Source organism: Mesoplodon bidens (genome assembly GCF_964165515.1).
Source record: "Mesoplodon bidens genome assembly, chromosome: 2".
In the NCBI taxonomy this organism is placed as follows: Eukaryota; Metazoa; Chordata; class Mammalia; order Artiodactyla; family Ziphiidae; genus Mesoplodon; species Mesoplodon bidens.
In genome coordinates, this window is record NC_138177.1 from 125,833,930 (window position 1) to 125,860,131 (window position 26,202).

Sequence of the window (26,202 nt, forward strand, 5' to 3'; positions counted from 1 at the left end):
TTTTAGTAATGTAGAAGATTTGTGTTCAAATCTCATTTATAAGCCAGTTAACTGAGAGCATTCATTATTTAACCTCTTTGAGCCTATTACTTCAGCAAAGAAAAACAATAGCACCTCCATCACAGAATAGTTGAAATTATAAAGGCCAGCTCAGTGCCTTACTGTAGACATATATATTATATACCGACTCCCTCTTCTCTTACTAATGTGCCAACGTAGTATTGCCATCATTCTCTAGAGCAGCAAAACCCATCGGTAGCAGTGTCTCATCAAATTCAGTAACTTTATGTTTTGCTCATTTCTTATTTGTGACCATATTTGAAACTATCTACTAAAGCAATCCCTCTCAATAACATGTCTATATCCTAGGAAATTTTCATGTAATGCTTACCTACCTTTTTCTAAGCTCCATAAGGACAAGGGGTATATATGTCTATCTTATTCACCACTGTACCCTTGAGCAACTACTACAGTGTCTTGACTAGTAAAAGGTACTACTAATATATTTTGAGTGAAATATTGACCCTATAAAATATCAGAACCATCATTTTCTTATTAAGAATTTTTTAAAATTCTGGAAAACCAAAATTGATGCTATTAGAATTAAGTATTGTTCATCTTTTGAGAATTCTGGCTTTAACAAAAATTTAAGTCAACAATCATCTTAGCACAACGGTTACACATTTATCCTACCTCTAATGTATATAGGAAAAAATATAGTTGTAGGAAAAAATCATAAGTGCATTCTTGTAGGTTTCCTTCTAAACAAAGTGATTAATAATATAAAATAGTTAAAAAAATCTAATAAGCAGAGGTATTACATCAATCAATTTATTATAAGGTGCTGAAAGTTATTCTTCAACAGCATTGCACTGCAGAGCCACTTCAACACAGTTTACGTAAGCTTTTAAAAATTAGAAAAATAAAGATCATATCATGTATCTAAATATGTAAAAAGCTTATTGAACGTAATGGTCATTTTATATACCAAGATGCTTAAAATACTACAGCAACTCATAATATTTATCTTTCTGTTATGAGGCATTACTACAAGTGTTCAAAAGCACTTTGTTCAGGGAAATAAATGTTTCATTGTTATTTCCCATTGGTCATAATTAAAATTATTATTTGAAAGCCTTAGCATGTCCCTGTTATGTACAAAGGAAAGAGATATAGGTTCTCCTTTTTAAGTCTTTTTAAGTGTTAAACTAAGCTATGAGAGCACCTGTCCTGGAAGGTTAGGATTCTAAGTACAGGCACAGCTCAGAGATTCTATGAGTTTGTTCCCAGGCCACTGCAATAAATTGAGTAGCGCAATAAAGTGAGTCACAATGAATTTTTGGTTTCCCAGTGAATATAAAAGTTATGTTTATACTATACTGTAGTCTGTGAAGTGTGCAATAGCATTATGTCTAAAAAACAGTGTATGTAATTTAATTAAAAATGTGGCTGAAGATTGCTAAACATCACCTAAGCTTTCAGTGAGCCGTAATCTTTTTGCAATAGTAACAACATCAAAGATCACTAATCACAGATCACCATAACAAATATAATAATGAGGTTAGCTATTTTGGAGTGGCAATTGACAAGTGTGGAAAGATTAAACCCAGATGAATAGTAAAGATCCTTGAACACCATTCTAAGGTTTTATGTGTCAACTTATTAAGACAATAAGGATCTTCTAAAGGTTTCATAGAGCTGTGACATGTTCTAGATTTGGGTTTTTGAAAGACATCTTTAAGAATGAGATGGGCTGGGGGAAGGTGGGTGACAGACACACCAGACAAAACCACCCTGTAACATTCTGCTACAGACTGAATGTTTGTGTCCTCCCAAAATTCTTATGTAAAACTGAATAACCAATGTGATGACATTATGAGGTAGTGGCCTTTGGGAGGTGACTGCATTATGAAGGTGCAGCTTTCATGAATAGGATTAATGCCCATATGAAAGAAGTCTCAGAAGACTCCCTGGTCCATTCCCCTATGTGAGGACACAGTGAAGAGACAGCAAAGTATAAATGAGGAAGCAGGTCCTCACCAGACACCAAATTTGCTGACACCTTGATCTTGAACTTCCCAGCTTCCAGCACTGTGAGAAGTAAATTTCTATTGTTTATAAACCACCCAGTCTATGGTATTGTTATAGCAGCCGAATGGACTAAGACACAGTAGTCTAAGAAATGACTTAACAATGTTATGGGGCCTGTCAATTTTTTTCTTCAAAATAGTAACAAGATATTTTTTGCCTTTTCCACTGTGACATTTACACTAATGGTGCAAGAGCAATGGTGGTGTACAAGTGCTGGCATCTCCCTATTACAAATCAAGGTAGTGGCAACTGAACCTCCCTATTATCTACTGTATTCTTCACTGGCATTTGTAGTATGCACTTGCAGTAAAAAGAAAGAAAAAAAAAAAAACCCTGCCATTTTCACTAAGGATGTCTTTGATAAAGCCAGTAAAAACTCTTAATTTTATTAAATCTAGTCCCTTGAGTAATATTAGAGTAGTATTATTGACTAGTAATATTAAATCTAGTCCTTTCAGCAATATTCTGTGCAACAAAATGGGCAGTATGCATAAATCACTTCTGATACTTTATAGTTCAATGACTGTGTCAAGGAAGACACCTGTGTGACTGAGTGTCAGCTCAGCTAATTGCATTTGCCATGAAACATCATCTTTACCTGAAAGAACAAGTGACAAACCATGGTTGTTCAGACTTGGGTATTCGGTAGAACACTTTCATGGAAAATGAGTAAGGTTTATCATTTCAAGGAAAACTAATTTGTTGCCAATAATAAAATTTGAGCTTTCAAGAGAAAATTAGATTTTGGAAAACTTGAACACACCATTGTGAACTTGACAGCTTCCTAACATTTTAAAAGGGTTTACTGATGAGATGTGTGGCGATGTTACCAAGTCATTTTTTGATCTTGTGTAACAAAATGTGTCAACATTTGAAAACTTGCATAATGCAATAATCAATCATTTTCCAAACCACCAATGCATAACTGTACAAAAGCATGCCTGGGAAAAAGATCCATCAAGGTGTAAGAAAGATCAATAGATTTTAGGTAGCAAAATATAAAAGGTTCACTATTACGGTTTCAGATTCCCTATTACTACTATCTTTTAAGAAAGCACTCTTGTTAAGTTTTGGTATTGTATCAAAGAATACTATTCCCAATTACCTGAAAAGACTATAAAATTACTTTTCCCTCTTCTCACTATATATTTGTGTAAGATTTTCTACATATGTTAACTAAAATATACTGCAATAAGTTGAATGCAGAATCCTGTACATGCCTTCTAGTAAGCCAAAGGTTAAAGAGATTTGCAAAGATTTAAAACAAAGCCATTCTTTTAATTTTTCTGGAAAAGTTTTGTTTCAAAGCTAAGTTAATACAAATGAGTTTACTATTGTTATTTCAGATGGTTTCAAATTTTATTATAGCCAACAATGATAGATATAAACCACATAAACAAAAGCTCATCGGAGTACTCAAATTTTCTACAAGTATAGAGGTCCTAATACCAGCAAGTTTGAGAGCCACTGGGCTAGACAGACCCTTACAAACTTATACAGGAATGTCATGTGAAAAAGAAAATACACTGGTCCTTTTAAATTGCCTAGTCTTACTCTACGTAGGATAAAGAATAATCGGTACTATCATGTGGTCTGTCCAATAATACAAAGAACAATCTCAAAAAAGGATAACAAGTTGTCATCTGCAAATATTCAAGCTTTAGATGGTAATCTGCAGGCTGCATGACGACATTCCATGTTCAAACTCTCAGGAGTCCCGTGAAAAGTCAGAACTAGAATTCAAGTTAAAAGTTTCAAGTCCAGTGCTCTTTCTATAGTACTAATTCATTTTAGTGCTCAAATCCCAGTGGCTTCCTCCTAAGCCTGGAGTTTTCAGGGTTTTAAAGTATCAATCATCCATGTCTTTTCTCCATTTATATATGTGTGAACACTTATTCTCACACTCTGCTAATAGCAGTAGTTACCAAAAACACTTTAACCAGGAGGTAATTAGGTTAAGAGATAAGCAGATGTGACACATAGAGAAATTATCTTTGTCTAACCTACAACTTACTACCAAAAAGCAATCAATCTAATAACCTGTGCCTAGAAGATGAGGGAGTCCTCCTCCTCCTAGAACGTGATCTTGACCTCGAGTGCCTTCGTTTTTCTTCTTTCTTATCTGGATTTAAAAGAAAAGGAACCTGGCTTTAGACATCATCAAGCAGGAAGATTATTCCCATTCAGGAGTTATTTTTATAATTTATTACCTTAATTTTCAGCTTTAATACAAAATTCTTAAATTCAGGCAGCTAAAGGTTCCTTTGACTATTTCATTTGCCAGACTTAGGAGGCTGTCAAGTGTCACCCATAAAACAATCTATGAAAATAATTACCTTTCTCATTCTTGACCCTTTAGAGATTTCTAAATCATGAGCCTCTTTTTCCATTCCTAGGTTCTACTTCCCAAAATACAGCTACCATTCACCCAGATTAAAACTATAATCTTTACATGTTTATGTATTAATAGCATCTCCCCAACCAGTACTTAAACGTAAAATGTTTAAAAAATACGTTTACGCTGAAAATATAAAATAAACATTTAAAATTGTTGGTCCAGCAAAATGTTCCTTCTTTCATTCATCACTTAGCTCTATGCTCCTTTCTTATATAAATAGTGTCTCATTCATTAACTCTTTTCACTATACTGCTGGGACAGAACTGGATTTTACTAAGCTAGCTCTTTTTTTAATCTGTCTGTCCTTCTTCCTCACTGATTTTCAACTGTGTAAGTGCAGGGAGCAGAGCTAGAAAGATCTGTCATCATTTCCTAGTTTTAAAATAACACATAAACTCAACTTACTCCTTTAACTTAGGACATAATGAAAGAGAAATCCAGCCATTGCATTCTTCGTATATGGACTACCAAAGTGAGACGGAGTTCCTCTTTTACATTTAGATCATTTCATTAATAGGATTCAATTTATTGCGAATGTCATTACTAATAAATTAACAAAAATCTTGGGGCAAAAAAAATTCATAAAGCAACCAATTTTAGTCATTTCAGTTATGAGTTTTCAATGAAAACAGAAATGGTGTTCTGGCTTTGGAGTCGTACAGGTCCAGTTGTCTATCAAAAGTTCCTACTGCTTGCCATGTGACCTTGGGCTAATTATTTAATAATCTGTTGATTAAATGAGATAATACACATAAAGCACCTGGTATTAATTTATCCATTATACTTAACAATTATTTGCCTAATACTATATATAATAAAAACCATCCCATTTATTAAGAAATAGAGTGAAAAATGAATAAAACATTGTTTTTAATGGGGGGAAAAAAAAAATCAGGACCAAAGATCAAAATACATGCAGGAAGACAATGGGACAACCATTCATTTCATCTCAAAAAGACAATCTGCAAAGAATAACATATTTGCTTTTCTTTAAACAAATGGCATAAACAGAAGATCTTTAATAGGTTTTCTTGGTCAAATAAAAGACTGAAATCAATTAGGATACCCCAACTTAGGCAAACATAAATGATTAAAAACCACCAAAAAAAAACCCCAACCTCATAAATTAAAAACCACCAAAATATCACATGAAGCATTAGGTAATCCTAGGCACTAATGTTTCAGAATGAAGAATTCTTTGTTTAGGGAGTGGGAGGTGTTGGACACTATAGGATGTTTAGTATATCCCTGGCCCTCTACCTACCGGATGCAGCTGTTACCAGCATGACAACTAAGTGTCTCCAGATATTTCCAAATATGCCTGGGTAACAACTCTTACCCATATCACCCACCCACTCCCAAATGAGAATCACTGCACTAAATGATCTTTTATCAAAATACAGAAAATAAAATTTTAAAAAATTACTTAAGTATTATTCAACAAATTTCCAAACATAATTGCATAAACCTATTTTACCTGGTTCTATAGCAGCAGAAATTAGGGACTGTGCTTCTCGTACTCTCTTCATGGCTTCCTCTATTTCTTTACTAGAGGTATCTGATTTCAGACTTGGTGAAACAAGACCAGCAGCTACATGATTCAACCTGGAACAGAACCAAGAATTGCATCTGGAATATTTAAAAATGTACAACAGCACTTCAAATAAACACATGTTCCTATCATCATTTTAGTAAGATACTCCTTGAAAAAAAGTGGGAGGGGGGAAACTCTACAATTTTGATAAAATTATATGTAATACGTATATAGTATAGTAAGCTTTGGATATTTACACTGGCACCTGCATTTTAAAAGACTCAGAGACGTGTGGAATAAGAAAAAAAAATCTATTTAATTTTGCTCAACATCCATGAACTTTCTATACACATTTTGACAAATGTTAGTACATGGGAATATGCTGATGCTAAATATTTTTGATTAACAGAACCTTCCTTAATATGATTTAAAAACTTTCTACATCATCATAATTTTGTTGGGGAAGAGAATTACTTTTAAGCTTGCAGATGGGGAGAAACTGAGGCAGAAGCCAATGGCACACCAATATTACTTATGAAATGCCTGAATGGAAAGGCTAAAGATACACCTTAAGGGTTTATAAAAGTGAAAAAATACTGTAGACACCAAGTTGAGGCTGGTAGTTATTTGTGGGTAGAGTGGGAAATGTAAACAAGAATGAGTACACAGGGAGTCTTTAAAAACTGTATTAGTGATTTTTTTTTTTTTTTTTTGCGGTACGCAGGCCTCTCACTGTTGTGGCCTCTCCCACTGCGGAGCACAGGCTCCGGACGCTCAGGCTCAGCGGCCATGGCTCACGGGCCCAGCCGCTCCGCGGCACGTGGGATCCTCCCAGACCGGGGCACGAACCCGTGTCCCCTGCACTGGCAGGCGGACTCTCAACCACTGCGCCACCAGGGAAGCCCCTAAAAACTGTATTAGTGATATTTTTATAAGCAGGGTGGTAGACACTTGGATTTTACCTGGTAATTTTTAAGGAAAAAAATGCCACTAACTACTATAATCAAATGAGTCTGTCCTGCCTCCCCCACATGCTCTCCCACTTACCGACAGTGACTTTCACCAAGTTAAGAAGCATTAAGCTCAGATTTAATATACTAAGAAATTACCAATGAAAATATCTCATGAATTTGTGATATATCAAGTAGGAAGTATAAGTTACAGCATGAAGAAAACTTCAAAGCCCCTAAAAAGATGTTGACTATTATTATGTGACATGTATTACGCCTTTACTCTGGGCTAGTGTTTCCCTCACTTCTGTCTTCCTCTTATTCATCCCCTAGGGCAGTGGTCCCCAACCTTCCTGGCTCCAGGGACCAGTTCTGTGGAAGACAATTTTTCCATAGACGGACGGGGTGTGTGTGGGGTGTGTGTGTGTGGGGGTGGTGGTCCAGGCATAATGCGAGTGATGGGGAGCAGTAGACGAAGCTTCACTTGCTCGCCTGCCACTCACCTCCTGCTGTGCAGCCTGGTTCCTAACAGGCTGCTGTGGACCGGTATGGGCCGCGGCCTGGGGGTTGGGGACGCCTGCCCTAGGGCTTAGCCTCTCTGATCTTTGAACTAAGTTCTCCTCCTTGTAATAAGTTCCCATAGCACCTCTGTACTTCCTCTAGTTGGATGCACATGCTTTACTATAGTTAAATAGTGTCTCCCTTTCTGAGTATAAATGCTATGAAGGCACAAGCTTATAGTAGTAGTCAGTATAATTTTTTAAATGAATCAACTAAAGACAACACTTAGCTCTTTACTTGTCATCCTGGTTTAACCTATTTACAATGATTTTCAAAGACCAATAATTATTCCAAAACAAAAACCCTTTATAGATGGGCTTACCTCTGGATTTTTTCTCTTGTTTCTAGAAAACAGGATTACATATTGCATGCCTTGAGAAAACCTTCTTTTAGCTATCAAAAATAAAATACCTGTTCTCTAGATATTACTATATCTCTATCACCAATGGAAACAGAAGAAAAAAATCCTTACTTGGGATCAACAGTACTCATAAGTTTCAGCAACTGATCTGCTGCAAGAGACTGGAAAAACAAAAAAATAGCAATGAGAACACACAGAACTATAAACGATTACTATTTTAATTTTTTTAGTATGTTGAAATGTCCTAGAACAATCTGGCAAACCTACAGAAACTAACATATCCCAAGCACAACAATGACCAACAGAAATATAATGCCAGCCAAATATATCATACTAAGTTTTCTAGTTGCAACATTAAAAAAGTAAACAGGTGACATTAGTGACTGTAGTACTGGATACCCAGAGCTGCTTTATCAGGTTAATTATGAAGATTATGAAGCTGAACAGTCCAGATTTTATAGAATAATCACCTCCTCCTTATTTTAAGACTTTCTAAAGGCAAGGAACATTTTAAGGAAACATATAAAACAAAACTCAAAGTGCTTAGTCAGTATAATAGTCAAAAGAATTCCATGAAGTAAGGACTTCAGAAAAAAGTTTAGCCAACTCGCAAAGAGGGAAAACAAAAATTTCCAAGTGAGTAGATAAGAGAATAAATTATGAACACACATTCCTATCACTTCATGACTTTATTTTGACTTCGTAACATATTAATGTGGTGTGGGCTTCCTGTGAAACTAGTCTACTTTGAACTTTATCCAATGAGAAATTCTTTGATGGGCAAGGGGCCAATAATGCAGTGACCTTTTAAATCTCTCATTAACAAGTTTACATAAGAAAAAATTACTACAATATATAACAGTCAGTTATCTCCTGCTCTTGAAATGCAAACTAACATTTAATGAAGTAAATTTTTAAATTACAAAAATGAGCTCAGAGTTGAAGGGTATTAAGTTATACCTGAGAGTTCAAGTTTGCTCCAGGAAGCCCAAGTGCAGCAAGGGCAGGATCAAGAGTAGGAGCTCCCAAAGCAGCCAATGGAACAGCGCCAATCTGTGAAATTTCAATTTTTATTTATTTAAAATCTTGTTTCTGTTTCTTATACTGTGGGGGTTGGGGGAGTGCGTCAACTTTTATTTCCTCTAAAGGCCAGATGATAACTAGTTTAAGTCTGTAGGCTGTGGGGACTCCGGTGCAACTACTTAACTATGCCACTGTAGATCAAAAACAGTCAGAGACAATACATAAATAAGTGGCCATAATTGTGTTCCAATAAAAATTAACAGATAACGGGGGTCTGGCCCAAGAGCTATAGTTTGCCTATCCCTGCTATAACATGATGGCCTCATTTTTCACTCATCACAGCACATTTATCCCTAAAATCAGTATTTAGAAAAAATGCAAAGATTTTCACACATTCTTGTGCCATTTATGAATACTTACTGCTTCTTAGCTCCAAATCCACTGTTTGTTGTTCTACTGTGTGATACTGAAGGCAGCACCCTTATAAGCATTTCTCCTTTGACAGCTGGCATGATGTTAAGCTTTATTTTTCGGGGGGGCTGGAAGGACACTGACTGTGGAAGGGATTCTTTCTAGTTCTTTTGTCTCCTTTCTGATTCTTATTGCAGTGCCACATGGGACACTCAGTGGCGTTCACCTCAGTGAGTTTCAGTGCCATCCTCTTAGGCAGCTTCCTAGTAAGTTCCGTGGTACCCCAGAGAACTTTCTACTGTATCTACCTCTTTGAAGGAGGTCTGAATCTTAGCCTTGAGGGGGAAGATGCGCCCGCTCACCTACATGTGTTTCTTTCTTGTGTTTTCTTCCTTAGCTTAGAAGTAGAGGTTGCTTCCTATACTTGCGATTCTGGTACTCATTAGAGTTCCCTTAGTAATCTCCTGTTACTAATTAGTAATTCCTTATACTAAAACTTTTCTCCTTCGAATTACGGTATGGTTCTGTCTCCTGCCTGACCTAATTCTGATTAGTCAGTTTAATGCACACATACCATGCAAAATCTTATAACTTTGGAGGCCGCTGACCTTCTCTACAAGCACTGTGCTGAAATTTCTCCTAGTTTCATTATTATTTAGTAAAAATAAGTTACCAAACTTCCTGCAATGTACTGTTTACTGAGTTAAAACACTGTTAATACAGTTGATCCTTGAACAACATGGGGGCTAGGGGTGCTGACTCCTCATGCAGTCGAAAATACACCTGTAACTTTACAGTGAGCCCTCCATATCTGCTGGTCCACATACCTGGATCATGCAGTACTATAATATGTATTAGTAGAAAAAAATCCTTATATAAATGGACAAAGCAGTTCAAACTCATGTTGTTCAAGGATCAACTGTACTATTATAAAAATGGTTTAGTTATTACACAATTTTATACATCAAAGGCATCTACAAATTACCCAGATCTTTGAATTCATCTTTATTTTAAGCCACCTACTTTTTAAAGCCCAAGAGCAAGATAACAACACATGAAGGAAAAAAAAAAAAAGTCTGAACTTCACCTTAATTTTCTTTTGTAGTTCAAATGAACATACTATTTTAAACAACATGTGCAATAGAAATCTTATGCCTCCTGACTTATGGGCTATTTTGAGAGCCAGTGACAAAACTGATAAAAGATATTTACAATTCTCAGAATGTTCTTAAAATGCAAACTACCACTTTAATATTTATGATTACAATACTACAACCTTCTACAATGCTCTGACCACGTGGTAACAGTATATGAACCAGAATCACAACAGCACTCAAAAAGCACAAATATATTTCCATTCTTTAAGAATTCAACAGAACTAATACCTGGGTAAGTGGGTTAGGAGTAGGCAGGAGTCCACCACCAGGCAGAAGACCTGCCACTGCGTTAGCTGGTGCCAACAGAGACAAAGCCTTAGTCTCATCAGGAATAACTCCTGCAGAGAAACATCCATGCATTAGAACACACTCTTTTGCAAGACAGAAAACACACAAAAACACCCAGAAAATGTCTCCCTGATACACCACCTGAGTTTGTTGAAAGCATTTATGTTCGCTAAAATATAAAGCTTGATTTCTATGATTATTTATCATTAATTTTATGTCAGAATGAAACTTCAATGTGTGAAAATCTGTATCCTTTTTCTCTACAAATGGTTAAGTTTCTAGAGTAAAAAAAAATAGCACAATACACACTACTTTTTTGTTAACACTGCCAAGATTTCATCACCTGTACTCGATTTTTAAGTCATGAACCAAACGTAAGCAAGCACAGTCGGTTCTCCAGGGGTGTGCTCTCAACTTTCAAAAGCTGTTTTATGAACAACGACTCGTGTCGGCTGCTTCACTATAAAGCACACAGAAAAATCAAGATACACAAGACAAAAAAAGTTTGATTTAGGGGTTAATAATATGGTACAGTTACTATGATTTTCTTTTACACCTACCATACAAATTTTGTAAAAATTAAGAGAAGAAAAGTATGTAAAGGAAATATTCTGTTGGAATCAAGCGTAGGGCTTTTGCTGACTCATGAAAATGAATATGAATGTTTCTGAAGGTCTCTGAATACACACAGGATGTGTGTGTGGGAGTGAGTGAGAGAGAAAGAGAGAATAAGTAAAACAACATGGCACATTCCTTACCTGTACTGTAAAATGCCTTATGTTCCAACATGTGCCATGCTAACCATACCAAAAATGCTGCTACATAGTGTCAGTTGAAAAGCTAACTTAGCCAAACTCCTAAGCCAAAAACAACATGTATGTCTGTTTTTAAAGCCTAATCTGTGTATTCAGATAAAATCTAAGGGCCCTAAGACAAATATTTATGTAGACAATTTAAATTCTATCCAACAGCAAAAGCCCTATACAGATGGATTAATCTGTTAATGTGCCCAAGCCCCCAAAATGAGAGTTCAATAATACAATTAAACTACATATTTGCAAATACCAGTAGTATTTCTGTAATACATATTAAGAAACTGCATCTCATCATAAAACATACAATATGTACAGGGCACTTAAGAGAAACTGGATAAGCTGCAGAAGAAAACTGTTGGGTGGTATTTTCAGCAGGGCCTGGTATATAGTTCAGGCTGAACCAGGGAAAAGAACTGTAAAACACAACAACAAAAAAGAAAAACCACTGTTAAATAAAGGTAATGGTTCCTTCCACCTAAACTGAGAAGTGCCGATAATATAAACAAATGTATACTACACAGCACTGTTATCTTGCTTGTGTCAGAGCTGTCATCAATTTAGATACCAAGAGTTATGGAGGGGGGAGGGGGGGAGAAGATCATTTAGATATAGGGCATTAATGCATCATTATTAACAAACCTACAAAGATTATGGGATAATTTTGCATGCAAAATTATGTCTCAAGAGGATAATATTAAGTATCAACATCTTACTAAAATTAGTGCATTTGCAACATTTCTGGCAAACTAAAATCCTCTTGAATTTATTGTGAGACACCTGATAGAAGATCTGCATCCATTAAAAAAAAAAAGTCATGCATCTGATCCTCTGATTAAAAAAAGACTATTTAAAAATAAAACTACAATTTAAAAATAGCAATGAGGCCCCTCACCAGTTAATTTTCATGCGTCAAGAGTATTTTTTTTTACTGCTGCTTTGATAGAACCATGAAATACTGCATGAATGTGTAGAAACGAAAGAAAAAGAAACAGACAAAAGAAACAAACATTAACCAAGGAACCTAAATAATCCCCAAATCCATTACTATTAAGAGTTCCTTCCAAATCCAGCTATCTCAGTTTTACCAGTTATGACTATTCCTTACCGTAGACTTTGTGTCTATTGTTCTAAAACACTGACCAAGAACCAACACCAAAGCGTAAGAGCTAAAACCAGGGTGAATGGTGACAAAGGGATTGAGTACATCAGATATTTAGTGGAGATAACATTAATACAGCATACCATAACAAAAATTACAGTAATACACTAATAGATTCTGAAACTAAATATTTCTGTAATTCTATATATGTGCTCCCTGAATATTTCACTTTCAAAACAGATCCAGAAAAATTATTATGGTCTAAAAATATTTATGAAAACCAGTTATATGATATACTGTATTATGTTCAGGGCTTGGGAACTATAATACTTAGCCAATAAGAATTCTTTAAATTAAAAGGCTAACTAATGTTTTGTAAATTACTCACATGATTTGACCCTTGTTCCAAAAGCTATGTTCTACTTTTTACTTATCCTAAATTTGAATTCTGTAAATTTTCTCTTGGTGATAAGTCTTATCCTACAACAGGCACACTGATATAAAAGAAAATGCTCAATCAAAACATACTAACTCATAAGTTTATCAGCATATATATATTTTAAAACCTTAAAATTGGGCTCATACACTTTAATATCACGGACATAGATTTACTATTATTATATAGCATGCCTTAACCCAACTATGAATGCAATTTAATTTCTTTAGAAAACCACAGAGGCAATTTTTCTAAGTTTTAAGGACTAGACATTTCACAACTTTTACAAGGAATGGTGTAAATGTTCACATCAGTATTCAAAGATCTAAGATAGCATCTAAAGTTAACAATATCAAGATTCTGCTTCCACTGACCAGTTCACTAAGGAAAGGGGAAAGCATTTATATCCCGGTCAGCATATATGTTAATAAAATCCAGTAGTTTTAACATATTTCAGTGACTTCTTTGACTCAAATTTATAGTTACCAAAAAGCAAATAAAGTAGCAGTACATTGGGAACAAACTAATATATGTCTCAGAAAATTTTACAAAATGGAATTAATAGAGTGCTGTCTTGTCACAGTGGCTTTTTTAGATCCAAAAACCCTGCTCATTATTTTTCTGCCAAATTACTTTAACAGCCTAAAATGTAAAAAGAGAGAAAAATGTAGTTAACAAATGGTTACACCAGGAAAACACCTGGGGGACTTGAGTGCTTGCTGGCCTTTAGTTAATGTCTAGAATCCCCTGTAGCTGCAGAGGACCCACTGTTTTTCAGTCATCTGGAAGAGTTTTGCATTTGCCTTCTCCACTACAAAAATCACACACACAAATAACAGAGAGAAGAATTTATTATTTAGAGATATTCTAGAAAATATAGCAAGAATGAACAAGAAAATCTGGCATAAAAACAAAACACCCAGTGCCCATCTGGCACCTAAGCTATAGGAAATCTTAAACTTTCATAAAAACCAAAATCATTGCGACCCTTGGTATACTGAAATTCAATGTGGGATACATTTTTTAAAGTTATCAGTGAGAAGAATCACTAAGAGGAATCACTAAGGAATAAAACCAACCTGGTCACATTTATTCAAAACAGAAACAACATCATGCATTTATTTGAAGGTTTCTGTGTAAATGTACATGGCGTGAACTGTTCACCTTCAGGACTTTTTCATAAAACAACATTAAATTAACTAAGCAGATATTAGGGATATGGTTTTAATGAACTTAAAAATGCTTTAAAATAATGCAAAAGGTTAAATATCTTATAAAAACAGACCTGATTTCAAATTTTTAAGTTAAAAAGAAAGCCTTCAAGTAAAAATATGGACCACAGTATAACAAGGGTTTCAAAATGTTAATAGCTTAGATTTTTAACATGCTACTAATGCTCACTCTAAAACTACACTGAGGTAGATGGTCATCATAGGATGCCCACATAGGTAGTTAAACAAAGCACAAACCTTCTGCATATGGTACGACTATCAAAGCTCTGTCAACGAATACAGTGTTTGTCAGATGCTGTGCCACAACTGCTGAGTCCGGATCATGGAACTTAACAAAGCAGACTCGGGATGAGACTGGCAAAGGCGAATCACTAAAAAATAAACAGATAACATAAAAGAAGAGAAAAATATCAGCTAAAACAGAAATGAATGATTCACAAACGACGCTTGCATTCCAAAAGTAAAAGAGGCAGATAAAAATACATAACTGCACACATATTAGTTAACCAGTTCAAAAATACGTGACATTTCCAATAGAGTACTACCCACAGAACTGACTGTAGCAAACTGCACCTAGACAAAAACAATCACTGTTTAAACTTACAATGCATCAAGTTACAAACAGTTTGAAACTATAAAGTCTCAGAGTCTGAACAGGTCACAAAAATGTCAACATTTATTTCATAATAACAATACCAGCCATTTAAAAATACAGGTAACAAGTAATTAGTTTTGGCTTAGAGAACTTTTCATTACGGCTAACTTTTCAGAGTTAAAAACAAAACCTTTCCATTTTAGGGACATACGAATATTGTGGTTAAGTACATCTATTTGACAATGAGTTTTCTTGATCTGCCACTAAATGCCCTGTCCTATTAAACCTACAGCATATTAAAACTCCCAGGCATTATAAATAGTTAAGGCTCTCCCAGTAGAGCACTTTCACAGAGAAAAAGAAAATTAAGCACACATGGGAATAATACTACACCCCGCCCCCCAATTAGGCAAAATTTCAGTAAGCAAAGAGTCACTCCCCTTGGCAATTGCGTTCTTATATAAAACAAAAACAAGTTGCTAAGGTGCAAGCAATGGTAGGTCTAAGTAAGATAAGATTAGAAAAAGCAGAGTTTTTGCTGTTTTTTAAAAATGTAAGATGGTTAAATTTCAGCCAGCCACTAAACTCTCTGTGAAAGGGAAAGATTAAATAAACAAAGGCAGGGGTTGCCTTAACACCAAACCAAAAGCTATTTGAAAATCAATACCCTAAGGCAATAGTAATCACGTCATCCCTGGTTTATACTAGAATCATGGCGGGAGTGGGGGGGGGTACGAAACTACAATTACATCAAGATCTCTGATGAATGAAGTACTGCTGCCTTCTTTAATTCTCCCTGACAATTTTAATATGCACCCACGGTAAAGATAGGTTCGAAACAAAGCTGTCAATGTATATATCATAGATATCGAAATGGACTTAAACCATCTTGTTACAGAAGTTTACCGCAAAATGTCTTTGAAAGGATACATTTTTTTTTTAGTGTAAAGCATCACTGGTCTAAATTAACAATGTTGCACCCAGTACATTGAAAAGAATGCTGTTGCGTTAGTTTTAGTACTAAAGCTATAATAGCTCTTCGTATTTCTTTCCTGACTTTCACATTCTTACCACTAAATTAAAAAGCTCTTTAAACGCTATCATTTTATGTTCTTAACATTTAACACAATGCCTTGGCAGGTAGTGAGCACTTAGACTTCTTAAAAAGTGACCTCTACCATTTCTTTGATACCATCTATTGTCATTTAACTAAAAGAAAAAGATAATGACTATCAAATATTAGGTTTTTAAAGAATATAAACATAACACTTCTTTTAAAAAAATTAGGGGGCTTCCCTGGTGGTGCAGTGGTTAAGAATCCGCCTGCCAACGCAGGGGACACGGGTTCAAGCCCTGATCTGGGGAAGATTCCACATGCCACGGAGCAACTAAGCCCGTGCACCACAACTGCTGAGCCTGTGCTCTAGAGCCCATGTTCCGCAAAAAGAGAAGCCACCGCAATGAGAAGCCTGCGTACCGCAATGAAGAGTAGCCCCCGCTCCCCTCAACTAGAGAAAGCCCGTGCGCAGCAAGAGACCCAACACAGCCAAAAAATAAATAAATTTAAAAAAAAATTAGGAAAGTATGCCTACATTCTCCCAATGTATTTCCATTTACTTGGCAATCTTAAATAATTCACATTTTTTTCTACCCACTCATGTCTGTGCAACATTAGTTGGCTATATCAAACCTTTAAGTGGTGGTGAAGTAAAGATAAAATACAAACAATTTAAATATCACGGAAAAGACAGTCACAGTAAGACAACTCAGAAGAACATAATTAATTTCTCTCCACTTTAAATAGTCTTGTTTAAAACCATTGCTATTTGGTCCCACAAGTATAGTGTCATACTTTCTCAGTTAAAATTAATAAGAGATGTTAAGATAAAGAATTGATACCGGAAATTAATTTTCATACCCTAGAATGTTGTGCAAGTACCACTGCTACAAATAAGATTGTCTTTGCTCCTTATCTTTAAGAATTAATACAGAAGAGGCAGTGCAGCTGAAAAGAACTGAGGAGCAAGACTGGTGGTGGTATTGTCTCTACTTTCTTAAGAGTGACCTCTAAGGGTTGTTTCAGAATCTTCTGGGATGCACATATAAAATTCAGATTACTCTTTTCCATCTCAAGCCCGCTGAATCTGAGAATCCCTTTTTTTAACGGGAAGGCTCTGATCCTTAACAAGATCCGTAGCTTATACTCGTGCCTGCTAAAGTAGAACTGCTGGTTTGGGTCAGAAGTTCTTTCAACCCCCAACTTAATACTGAGCTAACCATTTCTGAGCAGAGAATTTTGAGCTTATAAACAAAGCATCTCCTAAACGCTGCAAAACAGCAAGCGTGTGGCAAAGTTAACAACTCTGTTGACCTCATATGCCCTTTCCATCATATGCTCTTATTCAGTTCTAAAGAAATACAGTAAATTGTTGCATTTATTTAAAAAATTTTAAAAGGTTAACTATGTTCTTTCCCTTACCTAACTATATTTACTTATATGATCATTAAAGTATCTCTTTTTGGTCGCTGAAAAGTTAGTAATGAATTTATCTGCGGTGTTATAAGTAGCCTTCAGTTACTGCGTAACTGGCATATGCGTCTCAAGGATCATTACCTGATAAGGACTCCTGTTACATTCTCCACTCTGAAATCCCACTAAAATCAAACATTTGAAGAATACCTACCAGGCGTAAAAGAATGATTCCACTCACAAGTTGTTTGGTTAAATCAAGGAAATCCTGATCAAGTGGCAAAAAAGAATCAGAACATTGGGGTTCGAATAATAGTTCTGACACTAGTAGAGGGGCTTGTGTATACAGAACCTATGTGAATTTCAGTCCACTCATTTGTAAAACAGGGTAAAATACCTTCTTCTTTTGAATATGAAAGGACTGAGCAAGATAAAATAGGAAAGCATTTAGCATACAAGAGACAAACCATGTTGAATATTCAATATGCATTTTAAGAAAAACCAGAATCAAAGTAACATTTTCTTTTAAAAAGGAAGAATGAGGGAACACTGACAGATGCTTTCAGATAGCTGTAGGTAGGGCTATCATACTGAAAAGAGGGATAGAATACTACTTCCTGTGAAGAGAGATTGTATTATCACTGCGTGAAACTATAAGCCAGCAATTTCTGGCTTAAAAGAACCAAGAAATAGATGGTTCAATAATGAAACAAAGGGAGACACCTTGAGGAGGTTGTCAGTGAAATGTCTGGCATAATCCCAGATCCTAGGAATTTTCCCCCTAAACAGGCACTTAGAACTGAAATTAGTTTCAGCAGGTATGGGTTGGGGCTCAGTCATGTAAGTTCTTTAAAAATGCCGCTAGGGTGATGTTGATGACCCCAAGGGACCTCATTCTAGAAGAGGGAGGAAGTCAAGCTTGTAAGCTGGTGAATGGTGCTACACACAAAAAGCAGTTAAACTGAATAGAGAAGGCAGGGAGCAGGGGTGTTGTATTTTTATATAGTGTGATTAGGTGACATTTGAGCAACAAAAGAAAGCAAGCCCGTCACGGGCATATCTAGGATAAGAGTTCCAGGTGGATAAGAATAACTTTTAGGAGAAATACACACATACCCATTAAAAGAAAAAAAAAATCAAACACCAAACGTGTTTACAATCAATAGAATTTTAAGTGATCCGAGTCATTCAATCTTATTCTACGTATAAGAGTAAATTTTTGGAGTATTTTTGGAATGATGAACCCCTTTTAGACTGCTAGGGATTCCATAGCACATTATCCCCAGCAAACTACTGTTGAAAACCGTAGCGAGCTTAAAGAAACTGTCAATAAAGTATTTCCAAACTGTGCAGGTCAGATTAGCTGAGGCTTAAATTAGTTAAAAAAACAACAAAAACAACAATGTTAAAATGAACAAAAGTAAGCATCTACATTCACACTATTCAAACCGGAAAGGCCACTAGCAATGTAACATTCACTGTATTGTTACCTTACGCATTTTCAGAAGAGAAAATGATCTGTATGTGGGAGCATATATGAAGGAGTCAAAGAGAAAAAATGTGTCAATATTTATCTATTCCTCCCAATATAGGGGAAAGAATCCTCTTAATGCATAGCACCCCCAGATCATGTTACCTGGTACACAAAACTCTCCTGGTTATGATGGAACCACTCCTTTGACTACAAATCAAAAGCCAGACTCTGTTCCATCATGACTTCCTCTAAGATATGGACCATGCGTTAGGTAAAAGATGCAGTAAACTTCCCACACTTCTTTCTCATCTTTTTATAAAAGTATCATAAAAAGAACACCTTCCAAATAAGAGCATTTTACAGTCAGCACCTATAAAAAAGTTCTTAATGACTTGCTGGACCAGAAATAATTTTTTCATAAATAAATCCAGTATCTCACATATTTTGAGAAACAACATGATTACAATCAAGTCATCAATAACAATCAGATATGTCACTTTTATTTTCTGCTATTTACTGTTTATTAATTTCACTAACAATTTAATAAAGGGTATGTTGTGAGAAAATAAGAGCAAAACATCTATAAGTTCCTATTATGAAAGTTATTTGTCCTTCACCGTCAAAGCAAATTTCTGTTCAAAATAACTGTAACAAAAACTTGTTTGTTCCTAGACTTCTACACTTCATGTAAATTACTCTGAAATCTCCCTCCACATGTATATTCCCTCAAAATTAAAGACAACACAACACCTGCAAACAATAATAATCATCTGAAAATACTTCAAGTAGAAAGTGATGAAATACAGTAATAGTTAAATACCGCAGTATGATCAACTTCCATTAATTATTTCAGAGAAGTGTACAGAGATTAACGATTTATTACATCCACAACCGTGGATTCCGCGAAGATTCCAATTTCCTGTTTAGAACTTAAGTGACATCATAAAACTCTTATGGTACAGCGGGTACTGAGTACCCACTGACAGTAAAATCTGAATTTTCACTCTTCCCAAAGAGCACTGTTTTATTATATCAAATTTTTGCTCTAATATTTATCACATTTTGTCATAGCTTATTTTTTTCTTTACAATTACTGCACTCATTCAATACTTTTGTGATACAAATAAGAAATGAGACAGTAGGATAAAAACAAAAACCATATACCCCAAATTAAAAAGTTTAACATTCTACAGAATTCCTTCTGAAGAACAATTCTGAAATATAAATATGTACATTATTTAAACAAAGGAAAACCCAAGGTTTCAGCTATAACTCATTCTCTCATTTTAAAAACTACTTAGGCTCACTGAATTAACTGTCTGTCCAAACGAGTATTAACTCTGAATTATGTTCACTGGGCCAGAATCACTGAACAACAATATTTAGCATTAAGTGAACAACAGCCTATAAAGTTCAATATCAAATTAACATAGAAATGAATATTTTTGTTACTTTCCAAAGAATTCAAACATTTGTTTTTTATAAAGAGATTAACCTATATACAAAATACATCAAGTGGGCAGTTCGTCTTGATTTAAGTGCCCAAAGAACGACCACGCTGGCACAATTTAAGGAAAAAGAAAAGAAAAGAAAAAAAAAAACCCAAGACTAGAAGCGTCTCCTAATCCCCCAAACCCTGGCCCTGCTTCTCTGCATTATTATTAGGCCTAATGCACAGATTGCTTGCGTAAGTAAGTAAACGCAATAGCCAACCTCAACTAAAGCAGCCTAGCCCAGGGAAACATGAACAAGGGCCTGCAGGAAATGCCGTGCGTTAGGCCCAGGCCGAGGAGGAGTTAGCAAAAACCGTGATGGTGGACGATACTCACTCAGGCGGGAAGAGGCGCAGTTCGTCGATCTTCCCTAGGAAACCGAAGAGGGTCCGCATCTGCTCAGAGCTAGCGCTCGGGGAGACATTAGTCACCTGGATTACCTCGGTGCCGCCGCCTCCGCCGCCGCCGCCGCCCCCCGGCCCGCCGCTGGGGCCCGGGCCCGCAGTGCTGGGGACGATGGTAGTGTTGCTCATGGCGCTGCTCGCGTACTCGCTCCTGCTTTAACACATCAAACACACAACAAACAGTGAGAGGGAGGGGAATAGGAACCGGTTCGCCGGAGAGGGGACAGGACGGTGTCCGAAGCTGCAGCCGCTGCTGCCGTCGCCGCCGTTTCTCCGCCCCGCCGGTCGCCGCGGGGAACGAAGAGGCCGCGCGAGCTCGACACCACGAGAAAACAAACGACCGCCCCCACCTCGCTCCAACCACCTTACTCGCGGCCCGAGCTCCCCACAATGCCTTGCGGCGCAAGGGCGCGTCACTATCGGCTCCGCCCCGTGCCGGCCCAGCAAGCCTCACTCACAGCCGGAGAAACGCGAGAGGGACCCCGGTCTCGTGAAAGGAGTCATCTCCATCCCTCTGTGCTCCCTTTTTTTTTAAAGACAAGAAAAGTGGAAGGCGTTAACTTTTTTTTTTTTTTTAAAGCAAGCCTCCACTCCCCGGCAAAAAACTGCATGCACACTTTAGCAACTATTCTTATTAAAAATGCCCACGATATTTATTTCTTTGTATAGAGTATCTTCTACAGATCTGTCCAGTTACTAATGAAATTTATACCCTAGCTATCAAGACTTTCCTCCCTACCACTATAAAATTTTCTAAATCTTTACACACATCTTTGTAACACTGAATTTGTGACGAATTTGCTTTCCCACTAAAATCTTCAGAAACATATTTTAATGTTACACTCACTAGTGCTTTATAAGCTAATTTCACAAATTCACTCTTTTACACTTGATCTTAGCCAAAAGGCCGAGAAGCGATACAAATTCACTTTTTAAAAGAACATTTTACAGTACCTAAATATGTACAAGTATGTGATCTAAAATTTCTACAGAAAAACCTGCTTTACATGCATATTCTTGCTTAAAATAATTTTGAAGCTTTTGATCATAAAAAGATCCTTGCCTAATTTTTCAACCTCATGTGAATTATTCTCCCACTTTCATACAGTGTTATCCAATGACTTGCAGTTCCCAAACCTGACAAAATCTTTTATTTCACAGTGCCTTTACACAAATTATTAATGACCTCCCTCATTTTACCTAACTGCTATCCCCCATAGGGCCTTCCTTGCCTCACTGACGCAACTTCTGCAAGCAGAGTTAGGGTTTCCTTCTCACCACTCAACAACAGAGGTACATATATTTGTTATACTGACATGTACCCCACAAAACTCTGAGTTTTCTGGGTCAGTTTAGGACCTAGCACAAAGTCTGTCACATAGTCAATGCCCAATAAATGTGTTGAACACATACACAAATATGCCTTAATGACTCATTTATTCTAAGACAATTGTTAAAAAATTTACTTGATCCTAAATATTTCTGGAGGCCAAAATCTGAGGACTTATACAATGTTTTCTTTAGTAAATACTTCTGTGGAATAATGCAACTGAAAGTGTAATTTGTTAGAGATTAGAAACTAAAGTTACTGAGATATGGATGTAGAGCCAATTGGCTAGGTTTTCTTACTATTACGTCATTTCTGCTTTTTCTTATACAAAGGGATGGGTAGGTTGAATATACACCTAGAAAAATTACAATTAACTGCATGTCATTCATAAATGTGTACCTGTGAATATAAAAGATGCCAGATAATTAATTTTCTTATTTTGAATCAGACATATGTAACTGTCAAATACAGATTCTTAACAGTTTGATAAAGTTAATTAGTATATCAGTACCCACAAAATGGAGGCCGCCACAGTAGCCCAGCCCAAGTAACAAATCTAAACCTAAGTCAGCCGGCACTCACAGGAAACACCTGTCAAGGAAACCTAACATAGCAAATCGCAATCTTCCAACTCAGTTTTAGCTAGATTACCTTGACCTAGAAAATAGGACCTGCTAGCCTTATGAAGAAATTCTCCACCTCTTGGCCAATGCTTCTTCTAATTCTTTATAAAACTCCCTCTTGCCCAAAATCCCTTGTGAAGAGTGCTCCGTGCTTGCCAGGCACTGTACTCTCCCAATCCATGGATTGTTTTCCTTTGAATAAATGGCATCAAACACCTTACTAAATTGTTTCAGTTTTGTCACTTGATACATTTAACTCTTATAAGAAGTGGCTATGATGTTCTATGACAAAAGGGCAAATAATACAGGGGCAGGGTTCATGCCTGTCTTGTTTTTTTAAATGTTAACATCTTTTTATTCTCTGTGGTGGATACACAGAAATCTTTTCTATTATTCCACACTTTTCTGTATGCTTGACATATTACATAATTAAAATTACAAATTCAAGCCAAAGAAAAACATAGTTCTGTGATAAGATAAATCTTTTAAGTCCTCAGAAACCAGGTTACACATAAAAACTAACTGAACACACAAATAAATGGTGCTTCCATATGGAGAAACAGTGGCAAAAAAAAAAATCGTTCTAATAAGGAGGATTTCTGAATATTTTATTTTCAAATCATCTAGCATCTAAAAAAAAAAAATACTGGACTTACAGCCAGAAGACTGGCTTAAAATAAAATACTACCTTGTTATTAATTGTGATTTGAGGAAATTTCACTTCAAAGAACCTACTTCAGTCAGAAGCTGAGTGAGGAGCTGAATCATAATTTTGAAGATCCTTTTAGGTCTAATAAATAGATTAAATAACTAAGTAACTACCTTGTGTTATTACTGTCTGTTTCCCATAGAAATGAAATAGCTAAAGGCAAATAACTAATATACGAAAGCAAATAAATATATCCAATCTATACTAGTATTAAATCACTTTAGTTTTATTTAGCTTCCCAGTTGAACAAGACTATAAAAAGTACAGAATCTGGACACAAGTATCATGCCTGTCTTATTTACTTTAACCCCAGTATGATGAAAATGTTAAAAAAAAAAAAGCCTCACAAATTCCTTCAAGTATTATTATGCCCCTGCTATGTTTCAGGATTTTCCTAGCCCCTAGAAATACAGCAGGGAAAAAAGACAGGCAATGTTCCTGATCTCATGAAATGCCAGGTTCGGTATGGCAAACTCTCAATACAAAAACAAAGACGTAGGGCTTCCCTGGTGGCGCAGGGGTTGAGAGTCTGCCTGCCGATGCAGGGGACACGGGTTCGTACCCCGGTCCGGGAAGATCCCACATGCCGCGGAGCGGCTAGGCCCGTGAGCCATGGCCGCTGAGCCTGAGCGTCCGGAGCCTGTGCTCCGCAGTGGGAGAGGCCACAACAGTGAGAGGACCGCGTAGCGCAAAACTAAAAACCCCCCAAAAAACAAACAAAAAAAACCAAAGACGTAAGGGAGTAATGTGCTATGATGAAAATAAACCAGGATAGGAGATGGGGAGAAGGTGTTATCTGAGCTGAAACTTTATTAAAAGGAGGAAGCAAAGCAATCCAAGCGGAGGAAATAGACAATTAGAAAGGTACTCAGGATGAGAACAAGTTTGAAGCTTTCAAGGAAAGTAGGAAGACCATTTTCTTTGTTGATTAAATGCTTTACAGTTTATATTTCAGAGAGAGACTTATAAGAAAATCCTGTCAGTATCATGTGGAAAGTGAAGTGAAAGAAGCATGCATAGGGAAGAGCCACTGCTCATTTTTGGGAGTGGGTTTGGGAAGGCTTCCAGTTATATTTGAATGAAAATCATTACCAATCTTACTAATGGTTGATGCTATTTCCAAAGCAAAAAGTAACCTGTCATTTTGGCCTCTTTAGTCATATTATGGCCTATTAGTCATGTTTGGCCTATATATGCATATTATAGTGCATAATTTCTGATAGGCTTTTTTTTTTTTTCTTTTTTTCAGTACACGGGCCTCTCACTGCTGTGGCCTCTCCCATTGCGGAGCACAGGCTCCGGACGCCCAGGCCCAGCGGCCATGGCCCACGGGCCCAGCCGCTCCGCGGCAATGTGGGCTCCTCCCGGACCAGGGCACGAACCCGCATCCCCTGCATCGGCAAGCGGACTCCCAACCGCTGCGCCACCAGGGAAGCCCTCTGATAGGCTTTTGAAATGTGAAAAATAAGACTCTCGATAGTAGTGCGCTATTGCTCACAGGTGGGGAACTGCTACTACCACCACACTGCTAAGAAAAAGTTAGAGGTGCTTGATATTGTAAAGAAAGTCTCTCAAAGAATATTAGAAAATAATACTTGATGCAAATCCTCAAAACAGTACCAATCCTATCAGTCATAATGAACAAGCTTTAGTTCTTTCCAGTATCAAGGTTCTAAAAGATCTCATGTATAAAAGAATGAAACTACACCCCTATCTTATACCACTCACAAAAATCTGAAATGGACTAAAGATTTAAATGTAACACCTGAAACAATAAAACTCCTAGAAGAAAACATAGGAAAAAAGTTCCCTGATGTAGGACTTGGTAATGATATTTTGAACGTAGAAAGCATTAAGCAACAAAATTAAAAATAAAGAAGTGGGACTACATCAAACTAAAAAGCTTCTGTACAGCAAAGAAAACCATCAATAAAATGAAAAGACAACCTATGGAATAGGAGACAATATGTACAAACCATATATCTGATAAGGGGTTAATATCTAAAATATACAGGGAACTCCAAAACACCTCACATCTGTTAGAATGACTAGCATCAAAAAGGAAAGAGATAACAAAAGTTGAGGAGGGATGTGGAGAAAAAGGAAACCTTGTGTACTACTGGTAGGAATGTAAATTGGTGCAGCCACTATGGAAACAGAAACACCATGTTGAGATGTCTGTATCCCCATGTTCATAGCAGCATTATATACAATAGCCAAGACATGGAAAGTGTCCATCGATGGATGAATAGATAAAGAAGTTACATCTAAAAAACAAAGAAACAGGGGCTTCCTTGGTGGCGCAGTGGTTGAGAGTCCGCCTGCCGATGCAGGGGACACGGGTTCGTGCCCCGGTCTGGGAAGATCCCACATGCCGCAGAGCGGCTAGGCCCGTGAGCTATGGCCGCTGAGCCTGTGCGTCCGGAGCCTGTGCTCCGCAAGGGGAGAGGCCACAACAGTGAGAGGCCCGCCTACCGCAAAAAATAAAAAAAAATAAAATAAAATAAAAAATAAAAAACAAAGAAACAAACAAAACCAAACTCACAGAAAAAGAGATCAGATATGTGGTTATCAGAGGTGGGGGTGAGGGGAGGGAGAATGAGAAGAAGGTGGTCAAATGGCACAAACTTCCAGTTATAAGATAAATAAGTACTTGCGATATAATGTATGACATAAGTATACTTAACAATGCTGTATGATATATATGAAAGTTGCTGAGAGAATAAATTCTAAGCAGTCTCATCACCA

General features: G+C 36.7%; 1 protein-coding gene across 8 annotated transcripts in view; it reads right to left on the bottom strand.

Moving 5' to 3' along the window:
• The window catches only part of SRSF11 (serine and arginine rich splicing factor 11), a 55,282-nt gene that overhangs the window by 20,335 nt on the left and 8,745 nt on the right, over positions 1 to 26,202 (bottom strand). For 2 of the 8 annotated variants that reach the window (XM_081224728.1, XM_081224721.1), the window contains exons 2-8: positions 20,725 to 20,946; positions 14,594 to 14,727; positions 10,715 to 10,824; positions 8,856 to 8,948; positions 8,007 to 8,056; positions 5,967 to 6,094; positions 4,132 to 4,213 (exon numbers count right to left, since the gene is read on the bottom strand). In XM_081224728.1, the coding sequence (XP_081080854.1) occupies positions 4,132 to 4,213; positions 5,967 to 6,094; positions 8,007 to 8,056; positions 8,856 to 8,948; positions 10,715 to 10,824; positions 14,594 to 14,727; positions 20,725 to 20,921 (794 nt within the window). In that variant the 5' untranslated portion in view covers positions 20,922 to 20,946. Of the gene's footprint in view, positions 1 to 4,131; positions 4,214 to 5,966; positions 6,095 to 8,006; positions 8,057 to 8,855; positions 8,949 to 10,714; positions 10,825 to 14,593; positions 14,728 to 20,724; positions 21,150 to 26,202 lie in introns of those variants that run through there. The other 6 variants (XM_081224727.1, XM_081224722.1, XM_081224724.1 and 3 more) reach the window with 6 other exon arrangements.